The sequence below is a fragment of the Osmerus mordax genome, chromosome 3, assembly GCF_038355195.1.
Source record: "Osmerus mordax isolate fOsmMor3 chromosome 3, fOsmMor3.pri, whole genome shotgun sequence".
NCBI classification, from domain to species: Eukaryota; Metazoa; Chordata; class Actinopteri; order Osmeriformes; family Osmeridae; genus Osmerus; species Osmerus mordax.
The window spans coordinates 15,530,803-15,547,078 of NC_090052.1; the positions used below are offsets into that span (position 1 = coordinate 15,530,803).

At 41.9% G+C, this 16,276-nt stretch overlaps 2 protein-coding genes across 5 annotated transcripts in view; one reads left to right on the plus strand and one right to left on the minus strand.

Annotated features, from left to right (window-relative positions):
- Window positions 1-16,276, plus strand: part of LOC136941056 (histo-blood group ABO system transferase-like) — a 45,715-nt gene that overhangs the window by 4,764 nt on the left and 24,675 nt on the right. Inside the window, exons 3-9 of one of the 4 annotated variants that reach the window (XM_067233443.1) lie at window positions 4,620-4,655; window positions 4,900-4,953; window positions 5,071-5,109; window positions 5,189-5,323; window positions 5,794-5,845; window positions 6,011-6,268; window positions 8,083-8,467. In XM_067233443.1, coding sequence (XP_067089544.1) covers window positions 4,620-4,655; window positions 4,900-4,953; window positions 5,071-5,109; window positions 5,189-5,323; window positions 5,794-5,845; window positions 6,011-6,268; window positions 8,083-8,466 — 958 coding nt within the window. In that variant the 3' untranslated portion in view covers window position 8,467. Of the gene's footprint in view, window positions 1-4,619; window positions 4,656-4,899; window positions 4,954-5,070; window positions 5,110-5,188; window positions 5,324-5,793; window positions 5,846-6,010; window positions 6,269-8,082; window positions 9,533-16,276 lie in introns of those variants that run through there. The other 3 variants (XM_067233444.1, XM_067233445.1, XM_067233446.1) reach the window with 3 other exon arrangements.
- Window positions 14,007-16,276, minus strand: part of cacna1aa (calcium channel, voltage-dependent, P/Q type, alpha 1A subunit, a) — a 73,178-nt gene continuing 70,908 nt past the window's right edge. Inside the window, exons 50-52 of the mRNA XM_067232720.1 lie at window positions 16,005-16,221; window positions 15,647-15,921; window positions 14,007-14,810 (exon numbers count right to left, since the gene is read on the minus strand). Coding sequence (XP_067088821.1) covers window positions 14,007-14,810; window positions 15,647-15,921; window positions 16,005-16,221 — 1,296 coding nt within the window. The remainder of the gene's footprint in view (window positions 14,811-15,646; window positions 15,922-16,004; window positions 16,222-16,276) is intronic.

Genomic DNA, 16,276 nt, shown 5'->3' on the forward strand with positions numbered 1-16,276 from the left:
GACATACTAGTAACTATTCTTTAGTTACGAGTAACTAATCCAATAGATTAGTTACTAGTATCTAATGAATAGTTACTAGTAAAACTGGAATAGATACTAGTAACTATTGGAATAGATACTATTTGGAAACAAATAGTAGATATCTGTAAAGCAGAGCCCCATAGAATACAATTGTAAAAATGTGCAATTTGTTACTAGTAAAACGGGAATAGATACTAGTAACTATTGGATTAGTTAATAGTAACTAAAGAATAGTTACTAGTATCTAATGAAAGTTACTAGTAAAACTGGAATAGATAGTTACTAGTAACTAAAGAATAAGTACTAGTAACTTCAAAATAGTGACTAGTACGTTTATAGAAATAAATGTTAAAACGGCGTCTTCTGTGAGGTGTGGTCTTCAGCAGCTAATTTGCATGTTAACTAGATATCTTCAGCAGCTAATTTGCATGTTAACTACATATCTTCAAATGCTAATTTGCATGTTAACTAGATATCTTCAGAAGCTAATTTGCATGTTAACTAGATATCTTGTTGGCAATAGTTACTAGTACTTATTGGTTTCGGGATATGTCTGAATTGTTACTAGTAACTAAAGAATAGGTACTATCTAATGAAAAGTTACTAGTAAAACGGGAATAGATACTAGTAACTATTGGATTAGTTACTAGTAACTAAAGAATAGTTACTAGTATCTAATGAAAGTTACTAGTAAAACGGGAATAGATACTAGTAACTATTGGATTAGTTACTAGTAACTAAAGAATAAGTAGGCCTACTAGTAACTTCAAAATAGTGACTAGTACGTTTGTAGAAATAAATGTTAAAACGGCTTGCCCTACCTTTCAGCTACTCTGAGCTTTCCTTTATGCTGACGTGGTACATAAACATGGCATATCCCAGCATTGATCCTTGCGTTGTCCTTGTCAAATAGGTGCTTGGGGTCATAACTCCCTGTGCTTTCAACTTAGAGAATTAATTTGATGTCATCCATCTCCTTGAATTTCTCGCTGATTTTCATAATCGACTTGGGGGTTCTCTCTCGGTAGGCTATGTCTGCACGCATGTGTGTTGTGTTCAACGCGTGACAACTCGTTTCTCTCAAAAAAAAAACAACTACGGGCATGCTAGCTCAACAGATCAATCCGTTTATTTTCATTCGTTTTCATCAGGTTAACCACATGTAAAGGCCGTTCGTTACCAACATTGTGTAGTTAAGTTTTATATACAGTGAATATTGTACGTATAGGCCTCCAAAGTAATATAAAAAAAATATTATAAAGTCTACAACTTAACAAATGTTTACCGTAGTCTACAATTAATGGAGTAAAATCTTAATAACATGTTTTTTTATTCAAATATATCAACTAATATGGTGTATTTCATCATCCTGCAGCCGATTTCGCAAGCGTCTCGCGAAAAAATTTGACCAGCTGCCGAAACGAAACGATCGCTGCAGATCGCAGGCAATCGCGGCGCTTCGCAGCCAGTGTGGTCGGTCCCATTTGATAACATGGGCGCCGAAAGAAAAAAGGCGGCGCTTCCAGGCGCGTCACAGCCGATCGCAGGGACACACTGCCTGCGATCGGCTGCGATCTGCTGCGATGTAACACTCATTTCACACGTATATAATGTACTGAGAAGCAAATCATGGAATTTGCTTTACAGGATCTTTAATAAAATAGCATGTTCAATGTTATATTAAATATAAAAACATACTACAAACAGGTAATACATATTTTGCTTATAGGCTATACGCTTGTGATTTGTAGCCTCGACGTCACCTTGGTTTTAATCGTATTAGACATGATGCAAAGTAAATATCAATTGGTGCCTATTTAAACTTGTAGTAGCAGTTTCCCCCAACAGAATGCTTTTCATCAAAGGATGATGATCATGATTAGGTGACGAAGAGACATTGACTGCTGCCGCAGAAATGGATGCAGAGAATGGTAGCTACTGGTAGTTCTCTCTAGCCTGGTCCTAACCAGACTTTCGTACATTTCATTTGTACGGAGAGTCTGGCCTCGCTCCATTGACAAGCGTTGACTTCCTTGTAGGCGGGTACTCTGTTGAAGTTTAAAACTATTGGATCTGCCGAGAGCCACTCTGACCTGCCATAACCAATCGCCGCCCTAGGCAAGATGTTTAAACAGCACCCCCCCCCCCCCCCCCCCGGGAGCGCAAGTCGGAGAGACGCCTCCCCGCCCCGCCTCGGCGCCCTCTGCTGGTGGTGCGGGACGGTTAATTAATGGCCGCACTTTGAATTTGGCACCCCTCTCTACATGGCGCCCTAGGCGGCTGCATAGTTCGCCTATAGCAAACGCCGGCCCTGAGAATAATGAATATAAAAAACGATTTGCACATTCTGATCCTGTTGAACAGAGCATGGATATGGATACAGTGAGATGTTCATGTAATGGCAGGTGAATTCTGCATGTGGAACTGTGAAATGTAATGCAATCTCATGTATTCCCAGTTACAAGTAAATTACTTGTACAAACTGCACCTCATGAAGAAAGTGCCAAAAACTGACCAAGAGATGGTGTAGGCCAACTTAGGGTTGAAGAATAAAGGGTAATCTTGAAAAAGATTTACCGGAACACCAGTTACAGGAGGATGCATGGTCACAGGTGATGTTAATTGTAGGAACAATAGCCTATATGAATATTAATTGTTGAGTTTGTATTTTGACCAAAAGATGGTGTACTTAGGGCAGAAGAATAAAGGCTGATCTTGTAAGGCTATCAACCTGCCCCCACCTCTCATATGGTAAAATATGGAGTTACAGGATGGAGTCTCAACTTGATGGCTCTCACATATCTTTGTGTAACTTACTGTAGCATTGCAAGTGATGTTGATAAGTAAGGGTCAAGATTGTGGTGTGATTAGTTGTTCTTGGGTATAAAAGGAATTATTTGATTCTTGATCTCCTGAGACATTCTCCTCAGCTCTGGCTTGTCCTACTCCTTCTTCCTCACCTCTTGCTTTCTATCTCTGGTTTACACAAATCATGGTAGAGTGGTAAGAGTTAACCTTCATTGATCTACAAAATCTACAATGTGTGCCAAAATAATATATCCTGACAAGCCATGCTGATCAATTTGATCTATAAGGCCAGCATGCGATCTCTGACACGACTAATGTCTTCCATCATCTACCGAATCTAGGTGTCCCTATCTGCCTTCGATCTTGTGCAGCTGCGTTGGTCTGAAGATAACCACGCCCCTCTCGTTTGCATTTGAGACTGGAAATAAATACAGCACAGAAATAAATGTGGTGCTCGGAAATATATGTGGCGTTAGGAAATAAAAGTCTAAAAAAATAAATAAATGTGGCATTAGGAAATAAAAGTCCCATTAAATAAATAAATGTTTTTTTTTCAAAAACGTCATTTTGAAAAAAAAAATTACTCCACCTTCCTTTCCTTCACCTTCCTTTAAAAATGTACTCCACCTTCCTTTCCTCCGCAGTTAGCAGCGCATATCCATTGGGCCACGTCCGATAAAGCGTCTTTAAAAGACGCGCGGATACGCACACACTCACCCTGGTTGTTGTATGATCAGTGCTGCTGCGCCCCTCCACCATCCCCTTCTCCCCCATACTGTCTGTATGTTCTTTCCACCTGGGGGATTATATCTCTATTGCTCCCTGCCTCATATGTCAAGTATGGATGTGTTGCATCGAGGAGGCAGGGAGCGCTTCCCTTAGATCATCCACTCCGCCAAAGTTAAATCTACATGTCCATATCATGTAACAATAAATGCTCAAATCTAATACGTGATTGTCTTGACTGAAATGTATTTATTTATTGATGTCGGTAAATGGATTCAGCTATATAATTATATAATGCTATATTTATTGCCATCTTTTTTTTATTTCAGAATTTATTTCATAGCCATATTTATTTATCAATTTATTTACCTATTTATTTAATTTTGACTAACTCGGCATTCCATAACTTCTGTCCACTTTGTTGCTGCAATGCCCGAATTTCCCCATTGTGGGACGAATAAAGGTATATCTTATCTTTCCTGGCAAGTGACAAGTCAGTTGAGGGGAACGGGGGGAAAGCTGCCATTGTAAACACACACAATTGATATAAAAATGTGTATATATATAAAAAATCTTCCACAATGTAAAATGATAAAATAATTATTGATCACTCGCTCATTTAAATGAAGGTTCAATAATAATATAAAATAAACCTATGAGGATCAACCCTTTGGCTCTAGTTCATATTGTATGAAAGCAAGATACTTTCTAAAAGTTTGTCCCTCGTTTACAGCACCACAATTTGCTAAAACGTCAAACTTCTTTCTTGTGAGTGTGGCCCCTAATAAGATTTTCTAAAGACTGCAAACTTACAAAACTTTGAGGATAAATGTGAGAAACTTGAACGTTCAAACACGAACGGGTGTTTGAACGTTTTTCAAGTTTGCAGTGGGTGCAGGGATGTCAGATGAGATGTGTACTGTGGCTTCTGGAGATCGGAATAAGTTACATTTATGTTTTATACAAATAATAAACAAAAAACACGATGCTCCATCTCTTCAAACAAAACAAAAAAAGTAAATGAATGAATGACAAACTGCTTACTCCTAGTTGTCTTTTCAAAGGTACTACTGTCCACAACAGTCTTCTAACGTCCCACGGTAAGAGAATGTCCTCTGTCACATTCCCCAAAGAATGTGTCACACACTGTGCTGGTATTTGCTTTTTAGTGTCTGTCTCATATGACAGTTGGAATTACCACATTTACATTACAACGCTACATGTTTTTACTAATCCAGTTAAACTGGGTTTTTATCCCCTGGTACTTTAAGTATACACAAATCTGGTCCAGCAAGTTGTTAAATCTGTGTGTATTCCAATTGAATCATCTCAATTCTGATTCAGTGAGACATCCAGCAAGTGTCATAAGAGTGCATCACAGATTGTCTTGAAGGAAGGGTAAGCCTGTTCCTTACCGCCCCTGGGATTTGAATCAAATACACCACATTTCTTCATTGGCGATTTGAATAAAAGAGTGATGACTAAATTGAAAATCTAAACATTTTAAAATGTCAGACAGGACCATACAAGTCAAGCTAGGATAATGGAACCAAAGTAAGTAGCTGTCATAACCCCTCAACTTCAATATTCAAATATTTCAGACGTTTTAAAGGTGTGTCTTTGTCCCCTGCAGACGACCAGATGTGTTGACCATCACCCCATGGCTGGCACCTATAGTCTGGGAGGGGACCTTCGACATGGCTATTATTAAAGAGTCTTTCAAGTTTTACAATGGGATCATAGCAACCACTGTGTTTGCAGTTGCCAAGTAAGTGATATCCATTTTGCTTTGGTTATAGGTTGTAAACTCGTCTACGCCTATGATCTTCTTAGTGCTTTCAATTGTTTCTTTCATGCGCTCACTGCATGTGCACTCTAGGTAGACAAGACTATTTTTACATGCTACTTGTCCATGTAATATAGGGTTACTTTTTAGCAACCCCTCAGTTGAAATCCTCCATATTTTCTCTCATGTGTATGGTATGGTTATAAGAATGACTGTAAGGGTGTTTCAGAAAGTTGACTTTTCCATATTTTCCATACTGTAGTTCATGATATTGTTCTATATCAATGCTAAAACTCTGAGCAGGCCTTACACACCAAGTCTGGATTACAAAGTATTTATCACAACAGTACAGCTTTTACAATGTAACATTCCACAACACACTGTGTAAAACAAATGTCTATGTACCGTATCTACATTAAAGTTACTATTCATTTTCCTTTCTCTTCATTCAGATACACTCGTTACCTGCAAGACTTCTTGGAGACAGCAGAAAAGCACTACATGGTGTGACATAAGTTATGATCCGAGTTATATAAAGGATAATAACATAACATAATAATAAACAATGTCTTTGGAACATCCATACTGCTTATTTGAAACAGTAAAATGAAAAGGCTTCTCGGTGAACAACCACCACTGTGAGACTCAAGCCTCTGGCTCTGTTTTCAGGTGGGACTGAACGTCCACTTCTATGTTTTCACCGACCAGCCGGCCGCTGTGCCCAATGTGACTCTAGCAGCAGGCAGACAAATCAGCATCATCAAAGTACCCAAATTCAGTCGCTGGCAGGAGATCTCCATGAGAAGGATGGAGTTCATCCAGGTGGCTATTGAGGAGCGGATTCGCCACGAGGCAGACTACCTCTTCTGCGTGGATGTGGACATGAAGTTCCATAGCCATGTTGGGGCCGAGATCCTGGGGAAGCTGGTAAGGCTCAGACATGAGTGAGACATGTCAAAATAAGTTGCTTTGGATAAACAAATTCGGCAAAATGAATACATGTAAATACATATTTGATACTGTAATTACCTTTACTCTGTGAGATCTGAACTTGCTGCTTAAGTCGTTTACTGAATCAATGTGTGGTTAAATCTTCGATGAAAAATGTTAATATACTCCCCCTGAACGGAACAGGTGTTTCGGATTCATATTAATTGGAGTTTTCTCATCCGCAGGTGAGCTGTTGCCTACATTAACGGCTGGGATTCTGTTAATAATAATCCGTGGGTCGACCCACGGATTATTATTACCTAGGCTAAAACTACAACGGTGTGAAGAATAAACATGGCGTGTGCTTGCATGCAACCAATGTCCAGCTCGACACAACCAGAATCCCAGCCGTTAGTGTAGGCAACAGCTCACCTGTGGATGAGAAAACCCCAATTAATATGATTCCGAAACACCTGCTCCGTTCAGGACGCCCACTTGAAGGCGGGTTTTAGCCCTTTACATTAACATATTGAAATCCATCTACCCATTCTGTAAGGTAGTTTTAATACTCCTGCAGGTCAAATTGGTCTTTAGTTTGAGGATCTGGAGGTAAAAAGATTTGCTTTCCATAAACTGAGATCTGAAGCATCAACCAGTTTTGATGGGTCTGAATGAATGCAGGTCCAGACTAAGGGCAATGGAAATGGATAGGCTGTTGAAGCGTGGTTTGTCATTAACACATTCCCAATACAGCAGGGAGTGTCTGCTCCAGGGAGTATCTGCACATGGTAGAGAGATAGAGTTAATAGGTCCTGGTCAGATTTATTCATGGTTTCAGCATTGAGCAGGAAGAGGAGTGATATATAAACAGGCTTCATGATCTGTCTATGAAATTTAGTTTGTGGATCGGCAGGTGTGATTCATTTATTTGTCTACACATCTCAGTGAAAAATGCTTAATGATAATAACAAAATGTCATTATATTCACAAATGGTAGGAAATGGTAGTGGAGGTAGTGTAGAAATCTGAAACCAGATTTTGTATGGAGTTTAATACAGTGGACATCATTTGTAGTCATTCAGCCATGATTTTAGTTTTTTTTAAGCCTACCATTACTGTAGCTGGTGGGTTCGGGTTTCTGGAAACTTTCCAGAAACTTTCCATGGGAAGTTTGTAAGACAGGGAATTTACGGGAATTAATGGGAAATGTTGGGTAATTTATACGAACCGTATCATATACAAGCATAAAACATTTTGTTTCGTCATTAAACATTTAAACATTATTAAACAACTGAAATGCATGCAAACTAATACAAAATATAAATTGTGATTAGAACTTTAATTGATTATTTTGTTGATCAACAATAAAGCATGTATGGGGAGTGGCCTCAATAGCCCTGCAGTAAGTAGTGTGCTGTGTGAATGTGATGGAATGAGCCCTGTGTGAGGAATACGCAGGGCTGAAATTCAACTGAATTTCTATGAAATCTGGTTGTTTAAACCATGATTATGCTGCACAATGTGTTTTTTTCCAACTACATTTAAGTTCCCTGTTAAAGGCTAACTTGCAATTTTGCACAGTCCCAGTTTATTCACATTAATTCCCCAAAATGTCCATATATTCCTGTTAATTCCCATGGAAAGTTTCTATCTTAGAAGATTCCTGGAATTTTGCAACCCTGATCTGGACTACATAAAGTCATGAGGTTATGAAGAACATAAACCATAAAAATACACCATGTGCATTAAACAAAAATGCCCCAGTATTTAGAATCCATTTTTCACACAGACTCTTTCCAATTGATCTCTAGGTGGGAGTTCTAAACCCCTGGCTGCACAAGAGCGCCCGGGATAACTTCAGCTACGAGCGACGACTCATCTCCAAAGCTTACATCCCATATGGACAGGGGGACTACTACTACGCAGGGGGCTTCTTCGGAGGACATGTGGAGGATGTCTACAAACTGGTCACAACTTGCCGCAAGAACCTAGAAGCTGACAAATTGGTGGAGGTTGAGGCTAAGTGGCAAGAAGAGAGCCATGTCAACCATTACATGCTGCTGAACAAGCCCACCAAGGTCCTCTCCCCAGAGTACCTTTGGGATGAGGAACTGGGGTCTGGAGGCTCAGAGATCAAGATTATCCGATACGCCACCATCCGTAAGAACATGAAGGAAGTTAGGGAGAATATCTGAGATGCAACGGTTTCTTTGCTTTCATTGTTTTTTGTTTCTGTTTTTTTTTATACATTTCAAATACTGGTATTTGTTTTATTGTGTGGTACTGTACTGGGGGGCATTATTATTATTTTAAAAATAAAATAATAAAAATGTGTTTTTGCTAGTAACTGTTCATGTATTTGCCTGAATGAAGTTATTGCTTTGTCTTGTGATATATTGGGAGATCCCAAGGCTCACACATGTTAACATGTCATGTTAACCAAATTGATGCGGCCGCCATATTAGATTTTATTGACGGGTGTAAAAACCAAGCCTCACAAAAGTTATCAAATAGAGTTTTGATCTTTGAAACTGTCCTGTAGAGCCAAATCAAAATCGGAGGGTAGCTGCCAAAAAGAAAGTTGGGTCGTATCTCAGCAAAGTTGGATGTATTGATGGGTTAATAATGTTTAATAATGTAGAAAATGTTTTGTCCGTCTCTTCATAAACAGAGTGACTAAGTTCAGTTGAGTTCTATCAATCTGCAGATTGGGAGAGAAAACCAGGGCCCAAGAATGTAAACATAGATGGTGACAGTCAGGCAGTAATTACATTGCAACAGTCTCAGAGAAAGAGATTCACTGCTCCCAGCACATGACAACTCTCAGACTAGAGAGTTCATAGTTGGAGCTCTCCTTGTAGTCATGACAAGGGAAGTTTAGCCAGTACTTTCTCCTGCCCCCGAACATCTATTAACCCTGACACATAGCCACAATCTACACTTATTAATAGCAAGCTTACATGAGAACATACTAACTAGTATCCAATGACTAGTTTTATTGTTTAGTGAATAATGTAAGCACACAGGAAATCCCAATTTCTTCCACATTATTTACGCAAAAACTTGATAAATGTCCTCAGAACCCTATTCTGAGGATGTCCAAAATGTGTTTTGACCTGTCATTTGACCTGCTTGGCCCTTTCATTGCTGCTTGCAGCTCTATTTGATCATTACATTGTCTGATAATGTTTCATGAAAATAACATTTGATATTGAGTATAATTTTAGACTGTATCTTATATTAAAATTTAAATAAACCTTTCTTCCGTTATTGTTTGACCTATGTCACAGTTTCCAGGCCACCGGAAAACTAAATTGGTGTATGAATAAAAGAGAAAGAAAAAACGAAGCCATCATAGAGATCTAGTGCACATGACAGGATCTGAGACATCTTACCTTCGTAGAAAAACCAACAAGGCCATTGTGTATGTAATAAACCTGACCTAAACTGGTAGACTGCTCATAGTCTACCAGTCTACTGCTCATAGACTGAACCATAATCATGGAGGCAATTTTATGATTTCCTCAAATACTGATCCAGCAAACTGCAAAACACAACATTTGTCATTGCCAAAACTTATGGCCAGACTGTTTGGTCACAAGAATAGCCTATTTTGATACAGGAAGTGAAGGTTAGTCCCAGGCTGAGGGCATAGACTTCAGTGGAGTGGTGTGGTCTACGCACGCCAATCATTATGCAAACTCATGTTGTCCTTCACTTGCCCCCATGAGGACGCAAACAACACTTCACAACTCTCACCACATGGACACGGACCAAGAAATGAAAGAGCATTTCCACACGACCTGTGTGCATTCTCTCTGGTTTTTATTCATTAGGAAGATTCTGTTTGGAATTACAAAATGCACTGGTAGAAATAGCGGTGAGATAGGGTTGAGTGTGAGACAGAGTGAAAGAGACAGCGTAAGAGAGAAAGAGAAAAGAGAGGGAGTGTGAGAGAGAGATAAAAGGTTCCACAGTCAGAATAAATTGGAACATGGTCAGATTTAACTAGCTCCTGGTTCAACCCAAGAGTAGAAGGAATATTCACCGTATCTTTTTACTGTATTTTCTTTTTTTAAACAGAAGTTCCCTCTCTTTATGGTGTCCTGAACATTTGTGTGTGTTGTGTCTCACCTCCATGTTTTCAGTGAACAACTGGCAACAGAAATAAACAGACTTTGATTCCCATCAAAGTCGCTTTATGCTCTTTTAACACTTTTTTTTTTTTTACATTTTCAACCTCTTTTGTTCTCAAAAATAGAAGGAAATAAAGTAAACATGTTGCTTTGAAAAAACATCAATCTATTTCTATATATTTTTCTCTGAATTCATATTCATCTTTTTTATTTCCTGAAGATGACTGTTCACCCACGGTGTGGCATGCACATAGCACATGCAGTTCTGGAAGTAGATACTTTCCCCTTTTTTTTATTTTTATTTTTTTACTTAAATTTATTTTTTTCTCTTTTTTTCCTTTGCAGCTCCTACATTGCTTTTGAAGTAATTATGAGATTATTTAGCAGGTGTTCGAGGATGTTGGATGGTGTCAGTATATTGACAGTAATGGTTGGGCCTTTCCTTGTTATGTTGGAGGGTGACTAACATCATGTCTCTTGTCCCTACACATACACACACACATACACTTGAATACACCCTCACAATCCCATAGACAAACAAACAAATACTGCAACACAAAAACTGAAATGATGTAAAGGCAAAACAAAGTTTAATAAATAATTAACATGCGCACGCACACACACACACACACACACACATATGAGCGTGTATCTAAGGCTCTCTGCTTTGTCTGTGTGTAGTACTGTAACAAATATACATCTTTGACATTCCTACATAGAAAGAACACTGTTAGGCAGTATTCTGTGCATTCTCTGGTCATGTGTGGCAAATACATTGAGGGAGATAATGCAGATCCAACTGCTCTTTAATTCCAACGCTGTGATAGCATTGGAAAAGCATGGACACTAGGTGTGTGCAGTGTGGGTAGTTTTGGCAATAACAACAATGATAATAATAACCATAATCATGGTAAATAATAAATTCCATAAAAATGATAGAAGTAACTGGAATAATCACAATGATGTTCATAATGCAAAGTATTGTAACTCCACTAGTACTATATGTAATAATAATCGTTATTATTTTCGTGGCATGTCTAAATGTAATGACAATGTGGCAATTGTTCTGTCTCAATATTGAAAGAGAAAGACAGAGTGGGAAACATTAGGTGAATTTTTGTTTGAGACACACATAGAAAGATCAGGGCGACACAGGGCAGAGACATTTGTCAGAAAAACACCCGCATTGTTCATTCCATGCAGTTTGATTGGCTGTGAGACAGTTCAGGTACAATTGGATTGGCTGTTACACGTCCTGAACACAGATGAGGTGCTTCAACAGTGGCACAGGTACCAACAACATCAGACTCAGTATTTAAGTGGGTGGTCGGGGAGTGGGTGGTCAGAGAGGGGTGGGTGGGTGAAACAGCATGAGTGGGATTGCAATGCATTGCTACAGTGCCACGTAGGGGCCTGGGTTGGCGGTGGAACTCTGTCTCCCATCTCTCATGGCTTTGTCATGACCTCAATTCTGGAGGGGCTACATTTAGCTACCCATTAGCAGCCCTCTATCAATTTATAACGAAAACACCCAAAGGGACTAGTATATCCTTAATTCGATTAGGTAGCCAGTGATAAGTGATCAAAAGAGCACACACTCAGTTGCTTCAAATACAGTATTAACGTACAGTACTGTCTTTGGCAAAGTAGTTCATTTAGGGTCCTGCAGAGAGAAACTACAGGCTGAACAGTGAACAAACTTAGAGGGCGGGAGTATAGTTTGAGGAACAGCACACATCTTTTCCAAGATGCGTCTGTGTGTGGGACAGAGCTCCACCCACCTGGCTGGCCAGTCGACTCAAAACCTTTTCACCCGAGAAAGATGGTGATGCGCAGTACTGTCTCATATGAAACCCAAATCAAACAACATAATTTAAGGAGACTCTCTCTCACAAGCTTGGACATCATCATCCTTGTTATCCTCAAGATCATTATCGTTGTTCAATGGTATCTGTAGAACCATGATCAATATTTTCAAAGAATAAACAAAGAATGGAAAGGTTCCCTTATTTCTCTGCCTTTCTCTCTTACTCACATTTTTTTCTCTTACGAAGAAACTCAAACCCTGGAAGACATGAGACGATACTGGTTGGAGTGAAGACTTGGTCAAGTGGAGGCTAGGTTATTTGCCTTCCACCAAATTCAACATTTTGTGAACGCCTTTCCTCTTCCCTTCTTGAAATTTAGCTACAAAAATTCTGACTTCCTTTAGAACAATGTTGTGCATTTTAATACTTGTCAGTGGCAGTCATTTGGCACAGAACATTCCAACAAGAACAAAATATAAGTAGACAATCATTCTGCCTCATCATTAGGCTTTATGTGGGTCTGTCATAAATATATCCATCTCTCTGCCTTCCCTACCCACTACTTGACCTTCAACACAGTGAGAGAGAGAAAGACATTACTGGAAGAAAGAGAGAACCCTCAAGACCATAAATGGAAAAGACCAAGGAATCATTTCCCCCCACATACAGTAGCTTCTCTTTGTTACGTAATTTTTTCTTGTATCATTCATGCAGTATTCCACTGTTTTTTTTTTTTTTTTCTCTTAAAACTCCACAAATCTAAACCAAGCTGAGCAGGTGCAACAAAAGATTCAAGCTTTCATGTTTTGAAGAAGTAGAAGTAGTAAAGGAGGAGGAAGCAGCCGCAGGAGTAGAAGAAATACTGAAGAAAATGTTTCTGTGTGTGTGTGTGTGTGTGCGTGCCTGTGTGTATATGTTCATGTGTGTGCTTTAAATACTTTTCCATCAACTTTTGTGATTCTTCCCTCCTTGGTTGCGTTTGGTTGCGTGGGTGGGTGTGTATTTATTTTTTTGAGAGGGAGAAGGGGAGAACCTGACTCCACTCTCCATTTTACTCTTCCCCCTTACTCCTCCTGGTGAGTCCAGATGCCTTACCCTCCACCCATCAACCCTTCCTCCTTCCCCAGTTACCCACTCACCACACATAGGTGGAAAGCTCAAAGTCAAGTGATGTCACTATTAACAGTAAACACAGATGATAAAACTCATCAATATTGTCCCCTGCAGGAGAGGGGTGAGGGGGTGGGGTGGTGGTGGTGGTGGGGGGGGGGTTACAACTAACGCAACTCCAGTTAGTTCTAAAAAGCAAAAAAAGTAGTTGTTCTTCCTCAGGTTAGAAGTTTTCCACGTCTGGTTGAACTTCAATGTTGTAGCTGTCTTTCCTTTTTTCTCCTGAAGACTCGGAGTGATACAAGGAGAGCAGTATCTCTCCTCTCCAACCTCCATTTTGAAAAACTAGGTTTGAGTTAGGTTTGTTGCCTTGCATCACAGCTGGGCTGTGTTGTTATTTGAGGAGGGGGGGGGGGGGTTGTGTGGGGATGAATTTTCCTAAACCCTCTTGCCCACGATCCCTCTTTATCGGCAGTCGTCCCCTTCTTTTCATCCCCCTTTATTCCTCCATGGGAAACACCGAGCAGCAGAGGAAACGAGAAAAGAAAAACAACAGAAAGGAAAGAAAGAATCATGCCTTGGTTTCCCCTGTCGGCAGTTCATGCTCTGGCTTTGTGTTTCCCAAAGCCCTCCTTCCCTTCATCTGTCCTCCCCTCTCCCTCGTTCCCTGTTCCCCAGAGGCTAGCACCACTCGTCCTCATCCGTCTCGCTGTAGGGTTCGTGCAGGCCCTTGCGTGGGCCCCTGGGGTGGGGCGGAGGGATCTTGTGGGTCGCAGGGTGGGGGGGTCCGTGGTGGTGGGAGGAGGGGGAGGAGGAGCGGTAGCCATTGGGAAGGCGTCGTGGCGCGGGTGGCTGGCCGGGGCCGCCCGGAATGGCCGTGATGAGCGGAGGCGCATGGCGAGAAGTCCTGGGTGAAGTGCGGTGGGGTTGGGGCTGAGGGTGGGGCTGGGGATGGGGTACGGGGTGGGGCTGGGGCTGTGAGTGGGGGTTCCCGGCCAGGTGCGGCTGAGGCAGAGGCTGGGGGTGGTTGTGGGGTGGAGGCAGTGGTAGTGGGTGGGTAAGGGGGTGTGGGTTGCCCTGTGGAGCAAGGCTCTGCTCGTAGGCAGGTGGTTCGTGGCGTGGTGGCGGCTCACGCTCGTAATTGTAGTCCTGGTTGTAGAAGCATCCGTCGCCCTCCAGGGAGCCCCTGCTCCCATCTCCCCAATGTGGAGGGGGTTGTCTGGACTGGCGGGGAGAGCCATGGGGGGCAGGGGGAGGCGGGCCCTGAGGGGGCTCAGGGGAGAACCGTCGTGGGGCTGGTGCCGGAAGGCGGCCCTGAGGCAGGACCCCTCCAGGAGGGGTGGCCATGGCCTTACGGACCACAGGGGAGTAGGTGACATGGGGGCGGGGTGTTGCAGGGGTCTGGGGCAGCTGGCGACGCCCACGGCGCGGGGTACTGGTCCCCGAGGTGGAGGGGACAGGGCTTCCGCTCACCGAACTACTGCCCTACACGAAAAGTGAAACAAGGCAAATAAAAAAAACAACCACAACATTTTACACGGAAAAAGAGATTGAGAGGAGGGGAAAAACAGAGATGGAGAAGTAGAGAAGAGCGAGAGAGAACAAGAGACAATAATAACAACAATGGCAACAATAAGTAGAGTAGAGCAACCAGTTGTGTGAGAGAGGAGGAAGGAAAGCAAAAAAGAAAGACATTGAGAAGCAACAGAGCAAAGGATGTGACAGAGTTGGTTCAGAAAGGGCATACAGAGAGAAGCAACATGTCACGCGGAGGAGAGAGAGAACACAAAAATATAAGAGGAGAAAAGAAAGGGAAAAAAGTTGATTTCTGGAAGACTTTCAAATGTGATGCAGTCCACCCTAAATATACTGATCATCAAGATACCTAAAATGCAAGTGTCTGATCTTGTGGGACTTTCTTGCGGGGGTCTGTATACAACCTTTAGCGTCATTATGCGTGTGTGTGAAGTGTGTATGTTGTTCAGAAAGCAGCAATTTCATTTTTCATGGGGTAAGCGTGAATAATGATCAATACATTGCTGAAGTTAAAAAAGTATTTGGGAAATATTAGGGGAAACTAAAAAAGTTATCAACTCTGTTCTCACATCGTTCAACCCAGCCAGTTACCTGTTTAAGGGAAGGACCTCTACTGGCATTAAACATGCCAATTATTTAGCTATGGAAATAATTTGAATAACCTGAATCTTGACATTCCTCATTGGCATGCGCTTGTTCAACATTCATGGCTGGATCACTGTGTGCAAGCCTGTTGTAAAGGAAACAGACCAGTGTGTGTGAACTCACACACACATTAAGCCCACCTGTCTGTGTGTCATGCACTCCCTGCCCTCGCTGGGAGACCGTGACCAGCGGCGCTCCCGGTCCCGCTCATGGTCTCTGTCTCGGGAATGTCTGTGACTGTACTCGCCACGCTCGCGCTCGGGAACGTATCTCTCCTTGTCAATAGAACCGTGGTGGTGGTGGTGATGGTGGTGGTGTTTGCGGTCTTTGGGCCGACCCCTGTCGCGGTCACGGTCCTTCTCTTTGGGCGGTAGGTCACCTGACTGTGTGGTCGTGCTCAGGTCTGTGCCCAGCCCTGCCAAACAGGTGGTCAGCATGGTTACCATGGTGTCAAGTCATTTTGTGTGTGTCTGTGTGTGTGGTTCCTCTCTCTCTGACCTGTGTCTGCGTCAGTATACCGACTGAGGGACCTCTCGGAAGCTCGGTGACTCCGGTCCCGTCGATGGTGTCCATGTCTCGGGGCTCCGCCCTCCTCTGGGATGACCCGCTCCATAACATAGTCATCAGACTCGCCCCTGTCCCTCTGGCCCCTCCCAGACCTGCCGTGGCCCAGGGAGGAGGCGGAGCGTTTCATGGGACTGTTGTCTGTGATGGTCTGGGAGAGAGAGGGAGAGAGAGAGAAAGATAGATGTGGAGAGAGAGAGGGAGGC